Source organism: Tribolium castaneum, chromosome 1, assembly GCF_031307605.1.
Source record: "Tribolium castaneum strain GA2 chromosome 1, icTriCast1.1, whole genome shotgun sequence".
Taxonomy (NCBI): Eukaryota; Metazoa; Arthropoda; class Insecta; order Coleoptera; family Tenebrionidae; genus Tribolium; species Tribolium castaneum.
In genome coordinates, this window is record NC_087394.1 from 4,725,427 (window position 1) to 4,752,730 (window position 27,304).

At 30.0% G+C, this 27,304-nt stretch overlaps 1 protein-coding gene across 11 annotated transcripts in view; it reads right to left on the reverse strand.

Moving 5' to 3' along the window:
• PDZ-GEF (PDZ domain-containing guanine nucleotide exchange factor) overlaps positions 1–27,304 on the reverse strand; it is a 96,798-nt gene that overhangs the window by 4,665 nt on the left and 64,829 nt on the right. For 5 of the 11 annotated variants that reach the window (XM_064359975.1, XM_064359974.1, XM_064359972.1 and 2 more), the window contains 12 exons: positions 27,112–27,210; positions 24,281–24,484; positions 23,810–24,210; positions 21,058–21,667; positions 18,139–18,654; positions 14,566–15,118; positions 13,152–13,363; positions 13,048–13,071; positions 10,166–10,700; positions 7,056–7,202; positions 6,768–6,944; positions 3,369–3,509 (listed from right to left, as the gene is read on the reverse strand). In XM_064359975.1, coding sequence (XP_064216045.1) covers positions 3,369–3,509; positions 6,768–6,944; positions 7,056–7,202; positions 10,166–10,700; positions 13,048–13,071; positions 13,152–13,363; positions 14,566–15,118; positions 18,139–18,654; positions 21,058–21,667; positions 23,810–24,210; positions 24,281–24,484; positions 27,112–27,210 — 3,619 coding nt within the window. The remainder of the gene's footprint in view (positions 1–3,368; positions 3,510–6,767; positions 6,945–7,055; positions 7,203–10,165; positions 10,701–13,047; positions 13,072–13,151; positions 13,364–14,565; positions 15,119–18,138; positions 18,655–21,057; positions 21,668–23,809; positions 24,211–24,280; positions 24,485–27,111; positions 27,211–27,304) is intronic. The other 6 variants (XM_064359978.1, XM_064359977.1, XM_064359980.1 and 3 more) reach the window with 4 other exon arrangements.

The following is a 27,304-nucleotide window of genomic DNA, read 5'->3' on the forward strand; positions in this document are numbered from 1 at the left end:
TTTGCTCAAAATCGTGTTTAAACGCAAAACAAGGTCAAAACAACTTGAATATGCGAGTTCTTAAATTGCTGGAGAATTTGTTTTTAGATTTTAGTAAACAAAAAGTCAAAACAAAAAAAAATAATTTTCAACTCAAAATTGTACTGGAACACGCGCACTTGGCAAAAATAACATCCTTTTCGACCTAAGAAAATGAGTTTTGATCAGTTTTTACTTCAAAACGTTTTAAAACGCTTGAAAAAAGTTTATAACATTCCTCATTTTGCAAAATATTTCAATAGTTTTTTACTCAAAAAGTGCCTAAACGCCTAAAAAAATCAAAATAAAACGTAACCTGAATATAAGTAAATGATTTCTGAGACAGTTTGAACAAAATGTCGCAAAATGCTTGAGTGTTAAATAAATAAGGAAAGTTTTCTTAAATTAGAACATAAATGTGCTTAAGAGCAGGCAAAGGCTTTAAAAACATCAAATGTGCCAAAAACAAATTAATTTCATTTGGTTTTATGAAAATATCTCAAATTAGATTAATATTTTGCAAAAAAAGACGTGAAAAACCACTAGAAGAATTAAAAAACAAATAAAAGTAAAAAAAAATGAATATCAAAAAAGGAACAAAAATGGCCTACATTCATGACTTATCGGTTAGTTTGAGTTAACCACAAAATAATTGAGTGACATTTGTGTTCAAAAATGAGTTTAACGCTCGAAAAATATAAAAACTAGATAATTTTTGTTCTAATTTTTTTTTTAATTAAAAATGTGGATTGTATCAGAAAAAATATGTTAACACGTTCATAATAAGATGTGCTTTTTAGCGTAGCTTGTCAAAATTTTGTCAACAAAGTGGCAAAAAATATATCAGTTTTTTTTTTGCTCAAATTAGACAAATGCAAATGCATTCTTCCTACTTGATTATGAGAGTTTTTTCCAGTTTGTCAAAAATTTTGCAAATAGGATATAGTTCTTATCAAAAAAAGAATGACTTGTAATAAAAAATATCCAAAACCGTGATTGAATAAGCGATAGAAATAAAAAAAATAACGCCATTTTCAACATAAATATGTGATTTTTTATCCCGTTTGAGCAAAATCTTGTTAAAACAACAGAGTTTTTATCTAGAAAACTATCTAAAATTCTTAAAAAAAACACAAACAACGTCTCTTATTCCAATCAAGATAATTCTTCAGTCAGTTTGAGCAAAATATCGGATAATAAATGAGTTTTAACGAAAAAGTTTTTTTTTTAATCAGAGATGTGCTTAAGTGTTTGCAAAAGTTTAAAATATGCCAATTGCAACAAAAATTGTAATATTTCAGCCAGTTTTCATCAAATTGCCGCAAAATATAAAAAAAATTGCAAAAAAAACTTGAAAAAAAAGCAAAAGTACCGTAATTTTCGACTTTTGCTGTTAATTTTTCAGTCAGTTTGAGCGTAATATCACGAAATAACTGAATGTAGAGCTGTAAGAAGTAAAAAAAAGTCAAATTAAACCTAAATAAGGCATAAAACCTCACAAAATAATTATATTTCTGAGAGCAAAAGATCCACAAAAACTACACCAAAACGTCATTTTCGACAAAAAATAATGCAAAAAATAAATACCTTCACAAGGACTAAAATATAGCCCTCTTCAACCAAAGTAAGTTACTTTTCGACAAGTTTTAGCAAAAAAAGTCGCTAAATAAATGCATTTTTTGCTTTAAAATGTGTTCAAACGTTAGAGAAAAGTGCCAAATTATCTCATTTTTGACCTAAATACTTTTTTTTTTCAACAAAATAATGTAAAATAAGTAAGAATAAGTCTAGAATTGTACTAAAAAAGCCAAAGTAACATCAATACAACTTGAATATATCATTTCTCAGAGCCTTATTTGATGTATAACTACATCAAACCCTTAAAAAGACCACAAACAACGACTCTTATTCCAATCAAGATAATTCTTCAGTCAGTTTGAGCAAAATATCGAATAATAAATGAGTTTTAACGACAGAAAGTGAGTTTTTTTTTTAATCAGAGATATGCTTAAAATAAAAAATAGGTAATATTTCAGCCAGTTTTTATCAGAATGCCGCAAAATAAAAAAAATTGCAAAAAAACTTGAAGAAAAGCAAAAATAGCGTCGTTTTCGATTTTTGCTGTTAATTTTTCAGTCAGTTCGAACGGAATACCACAAATAATAATAAGAAGTAAAAAATAACGTCACATTGAACCTAAATAATTTATAAAACCTCACGAAATAATTACATAAATGCAAAAAATAAGTACCCTCACAAAGACTAAAATAGAGCCATCTTCAACCAAAGTCGGCCTCTTTTTGGAAAGTTTTGGCAAAAAAACTCGCGAAATAAATGCATTTTTGCTTTAAAATGTGTTCAAACGTTCGAGAAAAGAGCAAAATTATGTCATTTTTGACCTAAATACTTATTTTTTTCAACAAAATAATGTAAAATAAGTAGGAATAAGTCTAGAATTGTACTAAAAAAGCCAAAGTAACATCAATTCAACCTAAATATATCATTTCTCAGAGCCTTATTTGATGTAAAACTACATCAAACCCTTAAAAAGAGCAAAATATCGGATAATAAATGAGTTTTAACGACAAAAAATGAGTTTTTTTTTTAAATCGGAGATGTGTTTAAAATAAAAAATAGGTAATATTTCAGCCAGTTTTTATCAGAATGCCGCAAAATAAAAAAAAAATTGCAAAAAAACTTGAAGAAAAGCAAAAATAGCGTCATTTTCGATTTTTGCTGTTAATTTTTCAGTCAGTTCGAGCGGAATATGGCAAATAATAATAAGAAGTAAAAAATAACGTCAAATTGAAGCTAAATAATTTATAAAACCTCACGAAATAATTACATAAATGCAAAAAATAAGTACCCTCACAAAGACTAAAATAGAGCCATCTTCAACCAAAGTCGGCCTCTTTTTGGAAAGTTTTGGCAAAAAAACTCGCGAAATAAATGCATTTTTGCTTTAAAATGTGTTCAAACGTTCGAGAAAAGAGCAAAATTATGTCATTTTTGACCTAAATACTTATTTTTTCAACAAAATAATGTAAAATAAGTAAGAGTAAATCTAGAATTGAACTAAAAAAGCCAAAGTAACATTAATTCAACCTGAATATATCATTTTTCAGAACGCTATTTGATGAAAAACTACAAAAACTCTCAAAAATATCGTCATTTTTGACCAAAATTCGACTAAAGTATATAATTTTTTTCCGTTTTTACGTAAACACCGTGTAAACAGTAAAATTTCCCCACCCAATAAGCTTTAGCCAAAAACCTCGTGAATGGATTACCATGCATCTCACACACATAATCCACGAATTGAGAAAGGTGGAAGTTTGCAATGCACATACCTGCCAAAGGCGGAGGAGGATGTCGTGGCGGACTCGGACACCTAGCTTGGTAAGGGTGCGAAAGTCCGATGGTGCCCTCACCAGAGCTTGTTGTACAGTGACTCATGGTGCTGTGACCAGAGTCGGAAGAAGTAACAGAACCTGTGTAAACATGCCCACATTCATGAACGTGCTCGAGTAAAGAGGTACAAGATGCAAGGTGGTGGTGGTGATGTGAGAAGAGGTTCGTTTAATTAATAAAAGAGAGTGCAATTCGGTGCTGGAACGGCTGCGTGCGTGCACTACCAGTACAGTTTTTATTTACACTTATTTACAAAGGGTTCCACATATTGCCTAATAACACTGATGAATAAAACAGAAACCAACAATGCGAACAGTTAACACGCATACAAATCGCGGTAGGGTAAAATATTGTACAGGGTTAGTCAGTTAAAAGTATATTTTTTACTGTATCTTTCTCACAAACTATTAAAAACTTAATTTTCTTCTCTATGATTGTAGTTATTGTCTTTTTAAGCAAAATTAATTAATTAAAATTGAATCGCTGAAAAAAATTATGTATCTATATTTTTTTCTGCTATTTCATATTGCTAATTAATTAATTTGAATCACAAGAAAATGTAAAAAATTCGGCAAAAATTCACAAACAAAAGGAAAAAAATCAAGTATTTAATAGAATGACTAGTTTTCGAGATACAGTAAAAATGTGCCGTCAACAGAATAACCCGGTATAATTATCTGTTTTTCAAAACACAAGCCAATGCATTATCAGTGACAGGCAAACAGCAAAAATTCGGTTAAGATTTGATTTTAATCTTAATGTGTGTTTATTATTATTGCAGCTTCGATAATTGCAGTAAAAAAATTGTAGAAAGTTCTCATGCTACCTAAAAGATAATTTAAAGCGTAAATGAAATTTTAAGTTTTATTGCATTTAAATTTAAGACGTTTAGTTGTAAAAAATTAACATTAAACTTAACTAATTAGATAAAATTAAAAAAATAAATACCCATTTGCCCAATACGCTGACAATACATTGACAAGTTATTTTTTTAAGTAGATATAGTCGAAGAATTCGTTCGAAAAAAGAGTTACTATAACAATGTAATACACAGTTTATAAAAGACACAATACGCTCGTCGTTATATACAGGGTGAGTCTGCTCCAAGTATATTTTTATTACAAATATTATACAAAAACTATAATAATCACCCAGTCAGCGAAAAAATGATTAATTATTTAAATTTCTTTGAGAAGTTTTTGCTCGAAAGATCATTTAAGCATCGTTTGTTTACAATAGTAGACAATAGAAATCATAATGTTTTTCTTTTCTAATTTTCAAATTTTATTTTTTTAATGTCAATATTTTTTATTAAATGATACAGACTGTATTTCAAAAACAGCCGATTTCAAAAATTTGAATGCAGTATAAGTCGATGCTTGTAATTTTTTTTCTCAATGTCATAACATATTTTAGAACATATTCAACTATCTTATTTTAAATTGAAACCCAATTTTTTTTTGTCACTTGGAAGATAATAGTTTCTTTGTACAAAAATGTGTATCGTCTTATTTTTACTAAAAATTAATCAAGTTGAATTATAAAAAAAGTTAAATAATAAAATAAATGATAATTATTTTAGTTAGTATTTAGTTAGTTTAACAGATAAATAATGATGCAAGTTTATTTAAAAATTAGCAATATGTTCTTTCGTTTGCTGCTCTATAACCTAAGAATTTTTAATACCATACAGCAAAATTTTAATAACTTTTTTATTTTAATTTTTTTTTCAAATTTGCTTTTTTTGAACAATATTTTGTCGTAAAGTAGAACAAATTACACATGTTTGTACCAAAAAAATCGCATTTACTTCCAAATTATGAAAAAAAAATAGGAGTCAATAAAAAAAGGCTGAATTTTTAATAACCCTGTATACTATAAAAAACTGTAGAAAAAAGAAAAATCTAAAATAGATAAAAGTACTCATAAAAGAAAATAAAAATAAAAAATAAAGTTCTGGAGTATTTAAAAAAATGGTTGTAGAACTTCTTCATAACCATTGTGCTTATACTGTCAATGAATTTGTGTCATGTTTGTGATATTTATTATTCTTTTCTTTTCTCTTGTGACTTGTCCTATACAATTCAATTGTATTTTTGGGACGAAATAAATTATCATTTGTTATTATTATTATTAATTAGTAGCTGATTTATGTGTGATTCTGATTATTAGTTTCTGAGATACATCAATAAATACTTTTAGCAGACCCTTGTATACTTATTTAGTATTTTTAGTATTCAGAACAAGATATTTGAATGCGCTTCTCTACGTAAATAACTGTTTTTTTTTAAACCAATATTTCTAAATTCACCACTGTTGTGTTCTCTTATAGTAAAAATTTAAATGTCCACATTATCATGACGTCTATATTTTACTCTGAAGATATGATACCTACTATCATAAAAAAATACCCCAGTTTATGTGATCAGAATGTAGTATTGTTTGTTTCAAGAGACACCAGGCGTTTGAAATTATTGAGGAAAGATTTTTTAGATTTTTTTTTCTCGTAAAAAACAACACAAAAAACAGAAAAAAAATTAAACGTCCAATTATACATAAGTGCAAAATTTAAAGTGAGGTAAAAAAATATCAAACTTCAGACACATTTATAAAAAAAATCAAAATTTATTCATTGATATAAGTGTCTTGATTATTTACTCTAGCTGGAACATCGCCATCTAGTGTTGCGCAATTATAGCTTTGACATATCCTTGCCATTTTGACGCTGTTTGCTTCAAGAGACACCAGGCGTTTGAAATTACTGAGGAATGATTTTTTTGTTTTTTTTTTCGTAAAAAAAATACAAAAAAACAAAAAAAATTAAACGTTCAATTATACATAAAGTGAGGTAAAAAAATATCAAACTTCAGACATATTTATAAAAAAAATCAAAATTTATTTATTGAAATAAGTGTCTTGATTATTTACTCGCCATCTAGTGTTGCGCAACGATAGCTTTGACATATCCTTGTCATTTTGACGCTGATGAATAAAATAGTTCGTACTTTTTTAAATAAAAGTTATCGGTTTTTTTCAAAAAAATTATTTCGCTCGGTAAAATTTTAAATTGCAACCAAGATAGTTTTTTTTATAATTTCAATGACTCAATTATGTTTTAAAATGCGCAATCAGGCTAACAATTGAAAGAAAAATATTCTGTTACCAAATCTAAATACAAAAATTGTGGCGCCCCGAAAAAATATTCCGCTTTATTACTTTTAACGCGATATCTGTTTTATTCATAAGTTTGCATACTCTATTTTTTCTACAAGTTATTCCGCAACAAAATAATTGTTACAGAATAACCAAAAACTCGTTCGAAGCGGATATATACGCACCGGAAGTAACAGTTTTTCTTAGGGGCAAGTTACTGAGCGACGTGACACTACTGCTTTCAGCCGATAGAGCAACGGAAGGCAAAGGTGTGGGGGTGTCCGAATGCGATCTTTCATGCATGGCGCGGCCGCCCGCACCCGAACTACTAGAACTGTGTGATCCGTAACTCGAATAACTACCTGCAATCCGAACAAAAGCGCATTATGATAGAACAACAGATCAAAAAATGATATAATAAATCAAAATGAACGAAGCCGACGAATGACGTAAAACAAGAAACGAGACGTTACCGGTTGCACTAGGCGCCCTCCTCACTGCCGGACTGGCCTGCGATGGTGTCACGCCATGGCTCGGCAATTGCCTCGGCTGGTGAGGACGCGTCTTGTTGGGTTCGGAGAGCGCGAGGAGTTTGCGGACGGCCTGTGGCGATGCCGAGCCTGAAAAAAAAAGGGTATTCAACTAAAAACTAAAAAAAAATCGATCAAATATGATGATATATTTAAACTTCTAGAAAATTTTCATTTTCTAATAAAAAATTCTGAAATTATCAATTCAGTTAAGTTTTTTTCTGTAACGCAAGAGAATTAATTGCATTTGTTGTGCGTCGGATTAAGTGTTGTTTGAAAAATTGGTAAGCGAAATTACCCTTTACATAATGAAATTAAAAAAACATAAGAACAAAAAAAGAAACAAACAATAAAGCACATGTGAATAAAAAAAACATAATTACGACACTTTAGCACTAAATATTTTTTTTTATTCAATTCAATTCACTTGTGCATTATTGTTTGTTTCTTTTTTTGCTCTCATGTTTTTTATTTCATTATGTAAAGGATAATTTTGCTTAATACATAATAAACAAAGATAAAACGAGCTGTTTCATAAAGCGAGTCGGATAAAGATTACATACAAGATTTTATGCTCGACTCCGTTACAGAAAGCTTTTGGGCGGACTTTTGAAAGTAACACTTAATTTTAAATTTTTTTGGACTTAATTTTTTGGTTCATCTTGAAGCAAGAAATAATTGTGTACATTGTACAATAAGTTTTCGACAAAAATCAAGCAATTCCAGCAAATTGGCTTCTCTTTAAACGAAGAAGTGTTGGAAATCAACTTATTTTAACACAATTAAATAAAAAATCATATTTTTTTTTGGTTTTTTGATTTGGTTCTTTTATGCAATTAGACATAGAAACTCAAGAAATTCAACAAACTAGTTGGTGCATTCTCATTTACTAAGAAGCTATTTAAATACGAAAAAAATTGAGTGGGTTTTCTCCAAATTTAAATAATTTTTTTCTCTCACATTACGTTATTATTATGGACTACATTTAACAAAAATGAAAGAAAGCAATTTAACAGTCACTTTGTTGGTTATTAAGCAAAAAATGATTAGATATTAAAATAAATTTTTGACTAAAAGCAAGCAATTTAAACAATTTTTTCAAAATAATTAAATTAATTAAATAAAAAATCGTCGTTTATTGTTCAAAATAAAAGGTTAAGAGCCAGTTCAAAAGAGTTTGTCTATTTCAACGAAACTTGTATACTTAAGAAGCTATTTGGTTGAATTTTAAGCAATTTGGATGGTTTTTAAGCAATAAATTAAGCTAGAACCAGCTTTTAAAACGTTTTGCAAGGATTTTATTCAAATTTCTTAAAATAAAAAGTTTCCAATTCAAAAAATAGAAAAAAAAACTTATGATAACGCAAAACATAAATTCAATCTAGGTAACTTTTAAACTAGAACGAATTTTTGAAACGTTTTGCAACGATTTTATTCAAATTTCTCAAAATAAGAAAAGTTTCCAATACAAAAAAATAGAAAAAAAAACATATAAAAACACAAAAATTAAATTCAGTCTAGGTAACCTTTAAAATAGAATCAACTTTTAACGTTTTGCAACGATTTCATTCAAATTTCTTTAAATAGGAGTAGTTTCCAATACAAAGAATTGAAAAAAAAATTGATAACGCAAAACTTAAACTCAATCTAGGTAACTTTTAAAGTAGAACCAATTTTTAAAACATTTTGCATCAATTTTATTCAAATTTCTTAAAATAAGATAAGTTTCCAATACACAAAAGAGAAAACAAACTCAAAAATTAAATTCAATTTAGGTAACTTTTAAACTACAACAAATTTTTGAAACGTTTTGCAACGATTTTATTAAAACTTTTCAAAGTAAGATAAGTTTACAATACAAAAAACAAAAAAAACAAACATGTGATAACTCAAACAATAACTTCAATCAGGTAACTTTTAAACTAAAACCAATTTTTGAAACATTTTGCAACAATTTTATTAAAATTTCTCAAAATAAGAGAAGTTTCCAATACAAAAAATATAAAACATAAGAAAACGCAAAAATTAAATTCAGTCTAGGTAACTTTTAAACTAGAACAAATTTTTGAAACGTTTTGCAACGATTTTATTTAAATTTATTTAAATAAGAGAAATTTCCAATACAAAAAATAGAAAAAATACATATAATAACGCAAAACTTAAATTCATTCTAGGTAACTTTTAAACTAGAACCAATTTTTGAAACATATCTCATAAACTTTTTTCAAAAATCTTTAAATAAGATAAGTTTTCAATACAAAAGATAGAAAAAAACATATAACACAAAACTTAAATTTAATCAGGTAACTTTTAAACTAGAACTAATTTTTGAAACGCTTTGCAAATTTCTCAAAATAAAAAAGTTTCCAATACAAAAAATAGAAAAAAAACTTATGATAGCGCAAAAATGTAAATTTAATCGGGTAACTTTTAAACTAGAACCAATTTGTGAAACGTTTGGTAACGATTTTATTCAAATTTCTCAAGTTAAGAGAAGTTTCCAATGCAAAAAATAAAATAAAAAAAATATGAAAACGCAAAAATTTAAATCAGCCTAGGTAACTCTTAAACTAGAAGCAATTTTTGTAACGTTTTGCAGAGATTTTATTCATAATTCTTAAAATAAATTTCCAATACAAAAAAAAAGAAAAGAAAAACATATGATAACTCAAAAATTAAAGTCAATCTAGGTAACTTTTAAACTTGAACCAATTTTTGATTTTATTCAATAAGAATAGTTTCCAATGCAGAATATAGGAAAAATAACATGATAACTTGATAACGCAAATATTAAATTCAATGTAGGTAACTTTTAAACTCGAACCAATTTTTGAAACGTTTTGCAACGATTTCGTCCAAACCTCTTAAAATAAGAGTAGTTTACAATACAAAAAATAGAGAAAAACAGAAGAATACTCGTAAAACTTTCCACACTTTGAATATTCATTTTTTTATGTAATCTAACAGCTTGAGTTATTGGTTTCAGTAAGCATTTTGAAAATTTTGTTATGTAAACAAAAAAGTTCTTCATATGAGTAATTAAAACCACTCACCGAACTTAGCAGTGGGTTTCCGCTCATCACTCGTACTACTCGTACTGCTGGTCGTAGAGGGCGCTGGTGAGGCATGCCTCTTGCCCCTCTGACTCCCCGGACCCGAAGAACTCCCACCTGAAGCCGGCTCACACTCCAGCGACATCTCATGGAGCTTGGCTTCATCGTTCACCACGTGCAGATTATTCAAGTACGCCTTCACCCTCCGCACCATTTGCGACTCCTCGAACATTTTCTTGGGGTTAGGCGCAGCCGTTGACTTTTTGCGCCGTTTGACCGTGGTCTGGCCTTGAGGGTGGTGCTGGGAGGAGGCCGTTGTCAGCTGGTTTAGGGCCACCATGGCGTTGCTGGCCGGCTGTCCGCCCAATTCCAGCATCGTCAGAAGGTCGTAGGGGCTGCTGCACATGTTGCTCAACGAACGCACTTCTTTGGCGATCATGCGCAGTTTTTCGAAGTTCACTAGGCCCTCAACTTGCGAATCGTTGCCCAGGTGGATGAAGGTGAGGTCTTTTTTGACCACGGGGTAGAAGGGGATCTGGGGGAAAAAGTGTTTTATTATTTCAAAAGTGGGAGAGGTTTGGTAACGACGAGAGTAAAAGATGAGGGAAAAAGTGCGATTATGAGGGAATTTGTACAAAATGTTTAATGCAAAAAAGCAGAGTTGGATTAATTAATCTTGCTACAAACTAATGGGAATTTGGTTTTGAACAGAAAATAATATGATTTAATCAAAATTAATTATTTATTGTGCAAAAATCGTCAAGAAATATGTTCAAAAACTTTAATTTTTTCCGATTGTCATCATAGAAAATGAGCCAAATAGGCTTAAAACTAGTCCGAAAATGGCTCAAAACGTATGATTTTCGCCAGAAACGTTGTTTTCAAACAAAATAAAGCAATTTGGCTCATTTTTAAGCAAATAATATCTAATGACATTGGTAAGGTAGTTACGACGACTTCATCAAAGCAATTTAAATAAATTAAATAAAAAAAATGTCTTTGGAAATCTAAGATTTCGAGTTTTTTAAGACAAGTATATAGAAATAAACATATTTTATCGAAAAAATATAAAACTTATTGATTAATATAAGTTTTCGTCAAGTGATTTAAACCATTTTTTCAAAACAACTTGACATCACAAAATTTTTTTAAGCAAGAAATAAGTTTTGAACTAAAATCAGATGAATTCAACTTTTGTTGAGAAAATGTTAGAAATCAACTTATTTTTAAAAAATTCCACCGAAAATCGACGTTTTTTGACGAAAATAAAACGATTTTAGTGATTCTAAAGTAATTTGCTTTTTACTTTTAAGGCAGTGTTGGAAAACAACTTATTTTAACAAACTTCACATTTTTTTGTCCAAAATAAAGCAATTTGAGACAGTCTAAAAAATTGCCTCATTTTTTACGCAAGTAATCGTCAGAAACCCACGGTTTTTAACAAAGCTAGAGGTTTATTGTCGTTCTTATCAACTTATTTCAAAGAAATGAAACAAAAAATCGCCTTTTAGGCAAAATAAAGCTATTTGAAAGTGATTTGGCTTATTTCTAATCAAGAAGTCATTGTTTACAACAAAAATCAAGTGATTTAAACCATTCTTCCAAAGCCAATTGGTTTCAATTGGCAAAAAATTGCTGAAAATCAACTTATTCGATCGAAATTAAGTTCAATCCCGATTTTGGCCAAAATAAGACGAATTTTAAAGCAATCTGTTTAAGTAAAAAGTTGTTGGAATTCAAAAAATGTCAACAAAATCGTCGTTTTCGTTTAAAATTTGAGTAAATTTGAACTGATTTGGATTGAATTGAATTTTTGACACAAATTTGTAAAAATCAACATTTTTTGTCTCAATTTTAAAACAAGAAATCAATGATTAAGTTTAACACTAAAATCAGACAATTTAAATCGTTCTCCTAAGTGGGCTTTTTTATAGAGAACGTAATAAAAAAAAAATTCAAAAAAATAAAGGGATAAATCGTCGTTTGATTGTAAAGCGATTTGACTCTTTTTCAAAATATTTAAAAAAAAACTGGAGCAAAAATAGACGTTTTTACCGAAAATAAAGCCACTACTAAATTTAGCAAGTTTTTAAGCAATAAAGCAGTGACTAAAATGAGTTTTACAAAAAATGCAAAATAATTTGACTTCTTTTAAGCCAAAAATTCTTGTAAATCAACTTATTTCAACGAAATTAAATCGAAAATCGTAGTTTTCTGATTGAAATAAGGTCACCTTAGCGATTCTAGTTGGTTTGTTAAACAAATAATAGTTAGAAATTACGAAATTTCAACAAAACTAACGCACTGATTGTCAAAAATGAAGCGATTTTATATATTTTTAAGCAAAAAATCACTGATCTACATAAGTTTTCAAATAAAATCAGGTTTGTTTTAGGCAAAAATTTATTGGAAATAAATATTCTATTCTAAAGAAACTAGTAGGAAAATCGACGTTTCCGTCAAAATAAGGTGAACTGGGCAATTTGAAAACAATTTCGCTCCTTTAGGAAATCAACTTATATCAAAACTAAAAAAAGTCAACGTGTCCGGTCAAAATAATAATAAAATTTGCCATTTGAAAACGTTTTTTCTCCTTTTGGAAAGCAAATAAAAAAAACTAATAAAAAATCAACGTTTTCGGTCAAAGTAAAGCGAATTAAGCCATCCCGAGAAAGGCAGTGTTTAAAACCAACATATTTCAACACTGGTTCGAATAAAATAAGTAAATAACTTAGGGAGCAAACAAACAAAAGGTGTACCAACACTATACATGTATAAATGCCATTTTGGCACATCCTTTAACAAATTCTCTCATCACAGCCAGTAGAGTTGCGAAAAATTGAAAAATCAGAAAGAATAAAGATCGGGTACACAAAACTTACAGTATGTGTAACTACCAGATAAGTCTAAAAAAAACAAGCGCAAAATATCAACAATTTGCGACACCAGGATAACAATTTTACGAATTTTTTTCATTAACACTTACTATAGGCGGTTGGCTCTGCTCGGCACTGACGAGTTGTCGGTACTTGCTCATGTTTCTCGACGGATCCATCAATTGTTGCAAATCGGAAAACACTCGTTGGTACTTCCCCGGAAGTTTATCCCAACTTTGGCGCAATCTAGACACCGCCCCATGTCCAAGGCCACTTATTATAGCGAACATGGAGTTGAAATTCTTGCACTCTTTGCATTGTCCTTGCAAAAAAATATAGTATTGAAATTTAAACAAACGAAACTACGGAGAACTATAGGCTAGGAAAAATCGCACGATTTTATGTACCCAAAAAATATGTATAGTACGTCAGAGTAAAAATTAATTTAATTAGAAAAAAATCAGAAATGTAAAGCCTTGCCTATTTAACAGACTAGGAAAAACTGGGAAATTTTCAAGTTAAACATAAAAAAAAATTATTTAAAATTTAAAATTTGCTCTTCGGTCCATATTTTGTAAAACGCTGCGAATACGGTTAAAGATACAAGAAAATTGTTAGAAAAGAAGTTGTAGAGAATTAAATTTCCTTTAAAAAAGTCCGCGAGACCATATCTTTATCTTCAACGGTTTAGGCCCTAAAGACGTTCAAAGACGCTCAAGCGGTGGTCAAGTAATAAAAAGTTAATGTATACCAAAACTGTAGAAGATATAAATATGGTGTCGCGGACTTTTTTGTAGGAAATTTAATTCTCTATAACTTTGTTCTTTACACTTTTTTTGTATCTTCAACCGTATTCCCAGCGTTTTGATAAATATGCAACAGTGCGCAAACAATTTGCGTTCTACCTTATATTTTTGCAAACGCTGCGAATGCGGTTGAAGATACAAAAAAAGTGTAAGGAACAAAGTTGTAGAGAATTAAATTTTCTACAAAAAAGTTCGCGACACTATATTTCTATCTTCAGCGGTTTAGGTATAAATTAACTTTCCAATACTTGACCATTGGCAAAATGAAGCAAATCCGTCGCTGAGCGTCTTTGAACGACTTTGGGGCCTAAATGGTTGAAGATAGAGATAATGTCTCGCGGACTTTTTTGTAGGAAATTTAATTTTCTATAACTTTCTTCCTAACATTTTTCTTGCATCTGTAATCGTATTTGCAGCGTTTTGAAAAATATGAGACAGAGTGCAAATTGGTAAAAGTGTAAATTTTTTTAATTATAGTTTACGACATAATTTTTGCATTATTTTTATCTCTTATTATTGAGAATTAAATGCTCCATCTGCCTGTAAATTTCTGTTTTCCTTGTGCTAACCGTTATTTAAATACAGCATTTTTTTAAACTTAAGGCGCCCTCTGGCGACATTAACGGAACTATCGAAAACGGGGACGCTTTTTTAGTGTCCTCTCGCCTCCTAATCTGTAGCAATCCCTGAACAAAACAAACCGGATCAAAAAACTTACTTGCAACTTTTATGAACTGTTTGATAATTTTCATCCTTCTCACGGGATTATGCTCACTGCAGACCTCAGTCACGACCCAAAACATCTCCTTGTTGACCAAAGCAGCGAACTGTTCAAGCATCGGAGTTCCATATTTCGATTTTAATTCAAAAAGTTCATCGATATATTCCGTTGGTTCAATCTGTCTAAAAATACTGAAATCCTGTAAAGTCAGTTGAATAGCGACCTCAACGGCGTTCAGCTGAAGAAAATGAACAGCGCTTTCGCGGACTAATTCCGGAGCGAGTTCGTCAGGTACGAGAGTTTCAGTGATTCCGTTAGTTTTCAGATAGTAGCGGCTATTAAGGCCTATTCGTTCGGCCAGGTTTTGTAGTTGGTCCGGTAGGCGGCGCTGTTTGATAGTTTGTGTGTCCGTGACGCTAACTTCGCATAAACTGTAGTTACTACTAGGGTCGGTAATGCCGAACTCCTGTAATGCCAACATTACGACTTCATGAGCTGTGGTCTCTTTGTGGACCAGTAGGTATTTGTAGCTTTGATCGGGCTTATACACCTGCAAAAAAATTGAAAAAAAAAATTATTAAAGTCACTCTAGCAAAGTTTTTAGACTTTTCTATGACTTTACAACACTCACGAATTGTTAAAAGTCCATATGTTCAATTTTTTTATGTTTGATTTTTCCAATTTTTGTCGCGATTTTAGTCGATTTCCGGTAGCCGGAACATTTAACGAGCAATAACGCCGTAACTATTAGAGATAACCCTATAAAGTTTAGTATCGTTTGAAAGCTCTTTTAATTATCTATCTTTTGCAAAAAAGATTATTCTTGTCCGACTTATAGTTTTTGAGAAAATGCAAATAAAAACAAAAATTAGATCATATGCTCAAAAATTCATAACTAAAAAACTATTGGGAATTTGGCGCTTTTTTTGATTCCAATTGATTCCTTGGATCATTTTGCATAAGTATGAATCAAAATAGTTCCACTTTTTAGAATAGTTTAGCCGTAAATGAAAAAATAAAAAAAATTAACACCCCCCCCCCCCCCTTTGAATTTGGTCAATTTTAAAAGTGTTTCAAAACCAATTAAAACCCATCTTATCTGATAGATTTTGAGGTGCTCTTTAAGATGGAAAAAAGCGTTTTCTCCTAGCTCTTTTAGTTTGGCCGTAATCAGCGTTTGAAAATTGAAATTTTTTTTGCGAGATATCGCCTTGAGTCTTATGCCATTTTGTAGAGTTTTTTATTCGAGTTTTCCTCGATTTTTCCGTTTTTCGATAACTCTAATCGTTTGGCCGTAATTGGCGGTTGAAAATTGAAAAAAGCGAAAATGGAAACCTTTTTTTGCGTTTTTCTCGGAAACTAAAAGACTTAGAGCAACGAGCAAAAATTCATCGGATAGCGCTTAATTTTATCTATTTTTTCGACCAAACCCGCAGCCGCTCCGGGCAACGGTTCCGGCTACCAAAGCGATCAAAGTTTTTCACTAAAAAAATTCAATAAAAAAAAAACTAAAAGTCGTAGAGCACTGCGGTTGGTTCCATTGAATTCTACGGCTCATTTTACATATTATATCAATTTTTCACAAGAATAAAAATTTTTTAATTTTTTTTCCTTAATTTTGGGTAGCTATTTATTTATGGTGAACAGTTTTATTCAACAAAAAAATTCATAACTCGAAAACTAAAAGCCGTAGAGCAATGCGGTTTGTTCCATTGAATTCAGCGGCTCATTTTCTGTATTATACCAATTTTTCACGAGATTTAAAATTTTCAATTTTTTTGCTAAAATTTCCTGAGTAATACACTTCAAAGAGGTGAAAAAAAAATTTTTTTTTAAACTCAGTCCAGTAAATTTTTATGGACTTCTACATGTCTTAACAACCCACAAAAGTTGTTTTTAGTCCACAAAAAGTCCATATGTTCGATTTTTTGATGTTTGATTTTTCAATTTTCGTCGCAGTTTTTGTCAATTTTGGGTACCCGGAACATTTCTCGAGCAATAGCTCCGGAACTATTAGAGATAACCCCATGAAGTGTACTATCGTTGGAAAGCTCTTTAAATTATCTATCTTTTTCAAAAAAAATTATTGTTGTCCGACTTATGGTTTTCGAGAAAATGCAAATAAAAGCGAAAATTAGATCATATGCTCAAAAATTCATAACTAAAAAACTATTGGAAATTTGGCGCTTTTTTTGATTCCAATTGATTCCTTGGATCATTTTGCATAAGTATGAATCAAAATAGTTCCACTTTTTAGAATAGTTTAGCCGTAAATGAGAAAATAAAAAAAATTAAAAAAAATTAACACCCCCCCCCTTTGAATTTGGTCAATTTTAAAAGTGTTTCAAAACCAATTAAAACCCATCTTATCTGATAGATTTTGAGGTGCTCTTTAAGATGGAAAAAAGCGTTTTCTCCTAGCTCTTTTAGTTTGGCCGTAATCAGCGTTTGAAAATTGAAATTTTTTTTGCGAGATATCGCCTTGAGTCTTATGTCATTTTGTAGAGTTTTTTATTCCGGTTTTCCTCGATTTTTCCTTTTTTCGATAACTCTAATAGTTTAGCCGTAATTGGCGGTTGAAAATTGAAAAAAATCGAAAATGGAAACCTTTTTTTGCGTTTTTCTCGGAAACTAAAAGACTTATAACAACGACCAAAAATCCATCTGATAGCGCTTAATTTTAGCTATTTTTTCGACCAAACCCGGAGCCGCTCTGGGCAACGGTTCCGGCTACAGAGGCGATCAAAGTTTTTCACTAAAAAAATTCATTAAAAAAAAACCAAAAGTGGTAGAGCAATGCGGTTTGTTCCATTGAATTCTACGGCTCATTTTACATGTTATACTAATTTTTCACAAGAATTAAAAATTTTTAAATTTTTTGCCTAATAATTTTTCAACAAAAAAATTCATAACTCAAAATCTAAAAGTCGTAGAGCAATGCGGTTTGTTCCAGTGAATTCAGCGGCTGATTTTCTGTATTATACCAACTTTTCACGAAATTTAAAATTTTGAATTTTTTTGCTAAAACTTCCTGAGTAATAATAATTAATACACTTACCTTCAAAAAGGTGAAAAAATTAATTTTTTTAAAAACTCGTTCTATCGTAGGTTTTTGGACTTGTATATGCCCTTACGTTCCTCTACAGTTGTTAAATGTCAAAAAAAGTCCATATGTTCGAATTTTTGATGTTTGATTTTTTCAATTTTTGTCGCGAATTTTGTCGATTTCCGGTACCCGGATCATTTAACAAGCAATAACACCGGAACTATTAGAGATAGCCCTATGATGTGTACTATCTTTGGAAAGCTCTTTTAATGATCTATCAATTGCAAAAAAGATTATTGTTGTCTGACTTATAGTTTTCGAGAAAATGCAAATAAAAGCAAAAATTAGATCATATACTCAAAAATTCATAACTAAAAAACTATTAGGAATTTGGCAATTTTGTCGATGCCAATCGATTCCCCGGGTCATGTTACATAGACAAAGATCAAAATAGTTCCACTTTTTTTCGTTATATTATCCTTTTTTTTGGAAATAATGCTTACTTTTTTTTGTTAAAACCTTACCTTGAGTACATGTTCCGGATAATCGGCACATCTGAGATCATCGTAACAAATCGACATCAAGTCCGGATTACTCTGTGACTGGTACAAATTCGAGCCAAGATTAGTCGGTGCACTAAAATTATCGACTTGGTCGGTGCCCACATTGATAATATTCTTGGGTAAAATATTCATCTTCATGAGGGCCTTTTGTAGCCGTCTTTTCGGCCCAAGTGTCATAAAGCTCGGTTTTTTGTTCTCTTTTTGTGGACTTCCGATTGTTACCGGTTGTGCACATGGAGATTCGTTACTTAAGACTAAGTTACCGTCGACGCTCGAAAGCCTGGCTCTGGGGTCGGTCTGTAATTTCGAAATTTCGGAAACTTTTCGACTTCGAGGTCGCGGTGAATTGTCCGGTGTGTTTAACATTTCTTTAAAGTGCAGGAGGTTTGATTTGACGGTGATGCTTAAGTGAGTGGTTCCTCGGAGGATTTCGAGGGCGCGGGCATGGCTTACGTGCTCGAAACTTTGCCCATTTACCTGTAAAGAAAACCATTTTTTAAGGTATTTGTAATTATTTAAAATTAGTTTTTGAAATTCTTTTGAATTCTTTGGTATTCATAGAAATACGCATGTGTCCAAATAATAAAGAAATGTAAATAAAAAGTAAAGTTAAAAGTTAAATAAAGAGTTATGAAAAAAATCTGTTTACAGATGGTCTTTAAAAGATGCTAATAAAAAACTACGAAGCTAATTTAAATTTGGAATAAAAGATTTTTCTGGTTCCAACATAAAGCAAGATTTTGAAAATAAACTATTTCTACAAGTAGACTCAGGAAGTACTTCTAAAATAATTAAAAATTCTTCATTATGTTGGTTACTTGAAACTAATAAAGACTGACTTATAACCGAACACCAACCGATTTCAAAAATTTATTTCAAGTAAAAAAAACTAAATCCAAAAAATGTGTTGCAGTGATAATAATAATAATAATAATAATAATAATAGAATTTATTGTCATAAAATGTTTTTAGAAACATAACAGACATAATTAGGAGGCAAAAACGATTCTTAAAAAAATCTTCCTCAAAATACTACAGATAAAAGTATTGCATTAAATATGATGACTTTACTGAGACAATTCAAATAAAAAGTAAAAACAGAGTATAAAAAGTAATAAAAAAAGTAATAGAAGAAAACGATGATAATATTTCCCTGTATTATTTTATATTTTTTATAATTTTTTTATTATTTTATATATTTTTTTATTTTTTATTATTATATATTTTTGACTTGTTCTGTGCTATTGTGAAGTATTTTTTGAATAAAGTTCCATTCTATTCTATTCTATTCGATAAAATTCAATTTAAAATCGCATTTGTAAAAAAAATTAAGAGATGGGACTAGGAATTTATATAATCAAATGTAAAGTAGAAGATACTGCCTGGGTTGACAAAAAAATATACAGAGTGAGTTTAAAGTAATGTATAAAATTCATATCTTTGTTAAGGGTCATTTAAAAAAATCCTCAAATAACCCAATTTTATTTTGATAAATTTTGTAACGCCATGTTTTGGCAACAGCATAATTTACGTTTTTGAATAATTACGTCAAATTATATAGTAACTACTCTCCCTTACCTCTCTAGTCACAATAAAAAAAAATAAAAAAATAAAATGAAACAAAAAATATATAACTGCATATAAAAGGTTCAATCTTTTTGTGCCTTTTGCCTTATTTTAAAAGAAGCAACTGTTTTTTTATGTAAAAAACGCATGAAACACTTATTAGGAAACAAAAAATAGATAGAAAAACAAAAAGTTCTTATAAAATAATGCCAGGAGAAAAATAAAGAACCTAAACTGATAAAATTATCCATAACTTTTTTTAACTTTATTCTTTTTTGATTTTTTTTATTTCGTTGTTTTTAATATTATTTTTTTATACTTACCAGAAAGATAAAAAGTATGCTATCAAAAACTTTAAACAAAAAATGTACCTTGCCATTAAAAAAATTACGTCATTTCTCATATAAAGTCAAAGTGTAGTATTTATAAAAATAATATCGACTTGTTGCAGTAATTTTTTGAAAAATAAGCCATAACACGAAAAAAATAAAATCATTTTGTATAATTTATGATCATATTTTGTTTTGTTCAGAAGATTACTACTAGATTAAATAATGAGCAAATTAAAATAAATAAAAGCAAGGCCGATTTTGTAACATAAATTTGTTTTTAATATTGTTTTCTAAATTTTTGTAAAGTTTACTTCACTTTACTTAAGAATTTATTTTGGTTCGTTCTTTTCAAAATGTTTTTTTGTGTTTGATTATTTTTACTGTCTTTGTAATTATTTGAAAGTAATGTAATTATCATAAATAAAAAATTATTTATTTATTTATATTTTATTAATTCTAAAATACTACAGCGATTGCGACAATGAAAAAAATATGATCTCCGTTATGGTCATAATTAAACTAAAGAAAACTTTTTTTTATTAAGACCCAACTGTATAATTTTGTCAAGAAATTATTTAATTAAGCACAGACTTAAAAAATCACTTCGGTTTACACTTATTTAAAGCCCTGAATTACTTAAACCAAATTTCCGTAAAAATAGAATTTGAGAAACAGTTTTATGCGTTTTTACCAAATTTGTGTTGACTTTTTTGTCATTTTTTTCTACCTTATTGGTCAAAAGAGGGTGCAATGTTTAATTACACCAAGGTGTTATCAACAAAATTGTTATAAACAAACCTTCTAAATATTTCAATGGTTTTTATAATAAGAAGTCGCACAAAAAATCAAAAATTTTAAAAATTTCTTTCAAGGTAGAAACTTTGATGTGCTAGAAATTAAAAAAAAATTGTAATTTTCACAATTCTACTATCCACACGTTATTTTAGAACTGTCGTAATAAAAATCGTTAAAAAACACTCACCTCAATAATCTGATCCCCTCGCTTCAACCCCACATCCTCCGCCTTGGTTTTCTTCTCCACCTTCGAGATAAAAATCCCAAAATTCCGCTCAAACCCGCCCAAAATTTGGAAATTGAGCGTTTCATCCCGACTTGACCTCGCCAACACAACGTTCCTAAGCCGCGCTTTCGCCGCACAAGCAATATTCAACAGCCTCAACTGTCCGCTCATTTTCTCATCCTCCAAACCCTGTTCGAAAGTTTCCAAAAAGTCGATCATGTCGGGATCTGTTTCAAAATCGGTGAAGTGGTTGTTGACCCAAAGCAGCACAACTCGTGTGACTCTATCCCGAACGTCCGGGTCTTTGAACCACTCCAGGAGCTGGTTGGCGACGTGGAGCGGACTCGGAAGGAAGGTGCGATGGGTGAGGAGGAAGTCCTCCACGTAGGTGGGGTCCGTGAGGGAGTTTTCTTCGATTAGTTGCTGCATGAGACGGTCAGAAGTGGCCCGGATCACCACGTGGCCACGACGGTTGCTTCCGGGCTCTAGGGAGCCCCGGAGTTCTGTCACCATGACCACTTTGCCGTTTTCTTCGTGGCGGCGGGTGTTTTCCTCGCCTTGGTGCAGGATTCTGGACGATATTTTTCGTTGTTATTTTTTAGTTAGCAAAATAATTTGATTTGTGAGCAGAAAATTGACTTGTCTCGAGATTTTTTTAAAAGTTATTCAAGTGATTTAAAAAATTACCTTGTATTGTCTATAAAATAAATAATCCCCTTATTTATTTCATAATAAAAAAAATTATCTCAGTTGTGAGCTAACATTGATGAAAGTTTATATAAAAATTTATATTTTGAAAATAAAGATTACTGACAAGACAATCTGTTATAACTTTAGAGAAAAAAAATTGAAAACGTCCTTAGATACGTCTTCAGGTGACGAATATTTACTTTCGATTTAATTAAAAAATGGCCCTGTATTTCAAAACGATTTTTTAGAAAATGAACAAATTCCTCAATTATTTTCCAAAAAATTACTATTCTGAAAACATAGATTACTGACAATCTGTTAAAACTTTAGAGAACAAAAAATCGCCCAGTATTTCCAAACAATTTTCTAGAAAATAAACAACCACCTTAATTATTTTTTGACAAACTTACTATTTAAGAAACATAAATTAATCACAATCTGTTAAAACTTAAAAAAAAAATGAAAATGTTCATAGGTAACAAATTATTTACTTTGGCAATAATTAAAAAATCGCCCTGTATTTCAAAACGATTTTCTAGAAAATGAGCAATCCCCTCCAATTATTTTAAAAAAAATTACTATTTAGAAAACATAGATTACTGACAATCTGTTAAAACTTTAAAGAAAAAAATTAAAATGTCCTTAGATGACAAATATTTACTTTGACGATAATGAAAAAATCGCCCAGTATTTCAAAACTATTTTCTAGAAAATAAACAATCACTTTAATTATTTTTTGACAAGCTTACTATTTAAAAAACATAAATTAATTACAATCTGTTATAAGTTTAAAAAAATTGAAAATGTCCTTAGATAACAAATTATTTACTTTGGCCTTAATTAAAAAATCGCCCAGTATTTCAAAACGATTTTCTATAAAATAAACAATCACCTTAATTATTTTTTGACAAATTTACTATTTAAGGAACATAAATTAAAAACAATCTGTTATAACTTAAAAAAAAATTAAAAATGTCCATAGGTAACAAATTATTTACTTTTGCAATAATTAAAAAATCGCCATGTATTTCAAAACGATTTTCTAGAAAATAAGCAATCCCCTCAATTATTTAAAAAAATATACTATTCAGAAAAATAGGTTACTGACAATCTGTTAAAACTTTAGAGAAAAAAAATTAAAATGTCCTTAGATGACAAATATTTACTTTGACGATAAATAAAAATTCGCCCAGTTTTTCAAAAGAATTTTCTAGAAAATAAACATCCACCTTAGTTATTTCTTGACAAACTTACTATTTAAGAAACATAAATTAATCACAATCTGTTATAACTTAAAAAAAATTAAAAATGTCCTTAGGTAACAAATTATTTACTTTGGCCGTAATTGAGAAATCGCCCAGTATTTCAAAAGTATTTTCTAGAAAGTAAACAATCACTTTAATTATTTTTTGACAAACTTACTATTTAAGAAACATAAATTAATCACAATCTGTTAAAACTTAAAAAAAATTGAAAATGTCCTTAGGTAACAAATTATTTACTTTGGCCGTAATTAAAAAATTGCCCTGTATTTCAAAACGATTTTCTAGAAAATGAGCAATCCCCTCAATTAAAAAAAAATTACTATTCAGAAAACATAGATTATTGACAATCTGTTAAAACTTTAAAGAAAAAAAATTAAAATGTCCTTAGATGAAAAACATTTACTTTGACGATAATGAAAAAATCGCCCAGTATTTAAAAATGATTTTCTAGAAAATAAACAACGACCTTAATTATTGTTAGACAAACTTACTATTTAAGAAACATAAATTAATTACAATCTGTTATAACTTTGAAGAAAAAAATTTGCAAATATCCTTTTGACGACAAATATATACTTTGGCAATAATTAAAAAATCACTCTCTACTTCAAAACGATTTTCTAAAAATGAATATAATAGAAAACTATTATAACTTTGAGAAAAAAAATTGTAAGATGTCCTCAGATGCCAAATATTTACCTTGACGATAATTACCCCCAATTTTAATGTTTACAAATTTGAGAAAAACAATGACTCACCGATAGTAGTCCGATTGCGTTATGCACACGAACTGGCAATCGTCACATTTGGTAACCATCACCCCCTTATGGTACAACTTCTCCATGGTGGGTAGAATCCCGAAGGCTTCGCCCGTCGTCAAAGTCTGACTTTCCTCCCCTGGGATAATCACTTCCACACACCCATTGACCACCACCGACCATGAGTCCAGCTCCTCTCCGTCGTTCATGACCGTCGTGCCGGCCTTATCTACCACTGCAAACACCATAACTGCGCAAAGGGCCCGTCTCACAGCCAATGTCATGTTGGTGAAGGCCTTCAGGTGCTGGGTGAACTCCAGCAGCGCCTCGATGTCGTCCTCGGTGCGCTCTTGAGGCTCTTTCTCCAAGCAGTCGCGCACGCGGTCGCGCACAGTCAAACTCTATTTCAATTAAAAAAAAATAATAATAACAATAAATAAATAAATAAAAATTTTTTTGAAAAAAACATACATCCATGCTCTCGGCCAAATCGTCCTCCTCGTCGCTATCGACGATGCTTTCCACCAAGCCGGTAAAGTCGATGTCTTCTCCGTCGAGTTCCGACTGGTTTGAGGCCATGGTGTCGGAGCCGCTGTAGGCCGAACTCGTGTCCGAAGAGTGAGATCCTCGACTGCATTTGTGGTAGAGACCGGGGCGCATCATGTTTTGGGCGTACTGTAAAACGCACGAGTCACATACCTATTTTTTTTTTCGTTTTTTTAGGGCACGGGTCAGCGTAGCAAACGAGTGTCTCAAAATTAATTTTTATATTTTTTTACACAATTATATAAAACTGTCGAAGCAAAAATTTCACATATTGCGATTCGATAATTCGTTAGTTTTCTCTTCAGCCTTTAAATCAAAATGTTGAAAGAAAAAGTATATAAAAGTATATAAAAACGTTTAGCCGAAGAATGTTTTGAATCAAAAACGAAAATAGTATTTCTTAAAAATTCAAAAAAAAATTGTTACATAAAAATTGTAAAGCACAAAAAACATAAAAACGATGGTAAAATGATAGAATATCAAAAAATTTATCACGCCAAAAATAGTTTGGAATAGATTAAAATTTCGTAATTTAGTTCCATTTCGTCACTTTGATTTTTTAAATAAGTACAGAAGATAAAAATTTTCTCTTAATTCTTTTGAGTTTTTTAAATTGTTAAAATTAACAGAATTAGGGCGGTTAAAAGTAAAAAAATAATAACTGATAAGTATTCTAGAATATATACTTTAATTAACGTTCGAATGTTGAGGATAAACTAAGAACCCCAAAATTTGCTGTTATTTTATATTTTTCAAGCCTTTTCATATGTGCTTTTTTAACAATGAACGGTGAGATTTTGCTAAAATAGGCAAAAAATTACTACATTTACTCGAAAATTATATTATTTTATTATAGTGAAACCTCTACTTGTCGAAGTGTCGAAGTACCTGTTGTCACAAAAAAAACGAGATATCAAGGTTTCTAGTTCCAGAATATTTCTTTCTTATACTCCTATATATTTGACAGTTCTAAAATTAACAAACTAAAGATCAAGAAAGTCGATTAAATTCACAAAATACTTGAAAAAACATAAATTTATAGTAGATATTACATGTTTAAGTTAGAATTTTTTCTTGAAATTATTGTAAAAAGACAAAAATTTTGTTAATATTTTTTATTGTTACTATTTAAAAAAAATACGTTTTTTGCACGTATTTTCACCCTTATATTTTAATTAAATCAACATAAAAAATAATGATTGCTTGAATAACCCTGTCACAAATATTTTGCACAAAGTCGCCAAATTAAGTCGAAAAACAAAAAATCTGGTCGAAAAAACGTTTTCTCCTAACGTTCCAGCTTTTTTTTTAATTTGACACTAATTTTTCACCAAATTTCAAAAGAATCACAAAATTAAGGTAAAAAAAAACATTGTTTTCGAACTTCCCAAGCCTGTAAGTTGATTTTTCAGTGCTAAATTCACATATTTCGAGAAATTCTAAATAAAAAAATTAAACCTCAATTTGAAAATAATCCAAAATTTTTGGAGAATTTCGTAGCAAATCTACCGCAAATTCTCCAAATATGTGTACTATTTTGTATTTTTTTGTCAAAAATAAAAAGAGCCAACTATCGTAAAAAAATTTCAAGTATTTTTGCACAAAAAGTACAAAATCAAGCTTACCATTGCATTATTTTTATCATAAACTCACTTATTTCGAAAAATTCAAAATCAAAAAATACCAAATTAGATCACAAAGAACAATTTTTCCCTTTCTATTCTCAACATTTTGATTCAATGCATCATTTGACTAGATTCAAAAAGTTAACCCAATTTTTCACCACATTTCATTCAAAATCAAAAATCAAGGTAAAAAAGCCATTGTTTTTAAAACGTGTAACTTGATTTTTTAGTTCGAAATTCACATATTTCGAAAAATTCTGAATAAAAAATTAAACTTCGATTTCAAAATAATATTGTTACCATTTTTATGATTTTATGCACGCATTTGTCTCAGAAACTCAAAATTTTTAGAAAATTTCATAACAAATCTACCAAAAATTTCCAAAATTTGTGTTTTATTTTATATTTTTTAGTCAAAAATAAAAAATATCTAACTATCATTAAATTTTTTCAAACATTTTTTTCACTCACTTCTTTCGCAAAATTCAAAATCAAAAATACCAAATATCGGTAAATATGTTACAAATTGAAGTACATCCTAGTTAACAGGTGAGCATAGCGACCGAGTTAACCTAATTATTCACCAGATTTAATCAAAAATCATAAAAAAAACACAAAAATCCACGTAAAAAAGACATTGTTTTCGAACTTTACAAGCGTGTAAGTTGATTTTCAGTTCGAAATTCACATATTTCGAAAAAATGGCATTGTTTCTACCATTTTATGATTTTATGCACGTTTCTGTATCAAAAACCCGATTTTTTTTGAGAATTTCATCACAAATCTCCCGAAAAATCTCCAAATTTAAATATCTTTTTACATTTTTTACTCAAAAATAATAAAAAACCTTCAAACTATCGTCAAATCTGCGCCGTTTTCAAGAATTTTTGCACAAAAACTACTAAATTAAGCTCACTTCACTATTGCATATTTTCCTTAAACTTTCATTCAAAATCAAAAAATACCAAATTCGTCCGAAAAAAACAATTTTTAACATTCTGATTTAACGCCTTATTTGGAGACTACAAAACTTTGTCATTTGTTATAAATCGAAGTACGTTTTAGTTAACCGGTGAGCGTAGCGAACGAGTGTCTCAACTTTGTGAACATATAGTATATAGTAATACTCACAGGGTGATCCAACATCATGTTGATGTTGCGATGCTGCGGATGATCCATCAGTGGTGAATTTTGTACTCTTCTGCTTTGCTCAATGTCCGGATAATCGATCTGCAACAAACAGCCCCTTAGACCCAGCTTTCTCCACCCTCCCATACCTCGGCATTAGGCCACGAAAGCGTCTTCAGCCGCCTCCTCACACCCC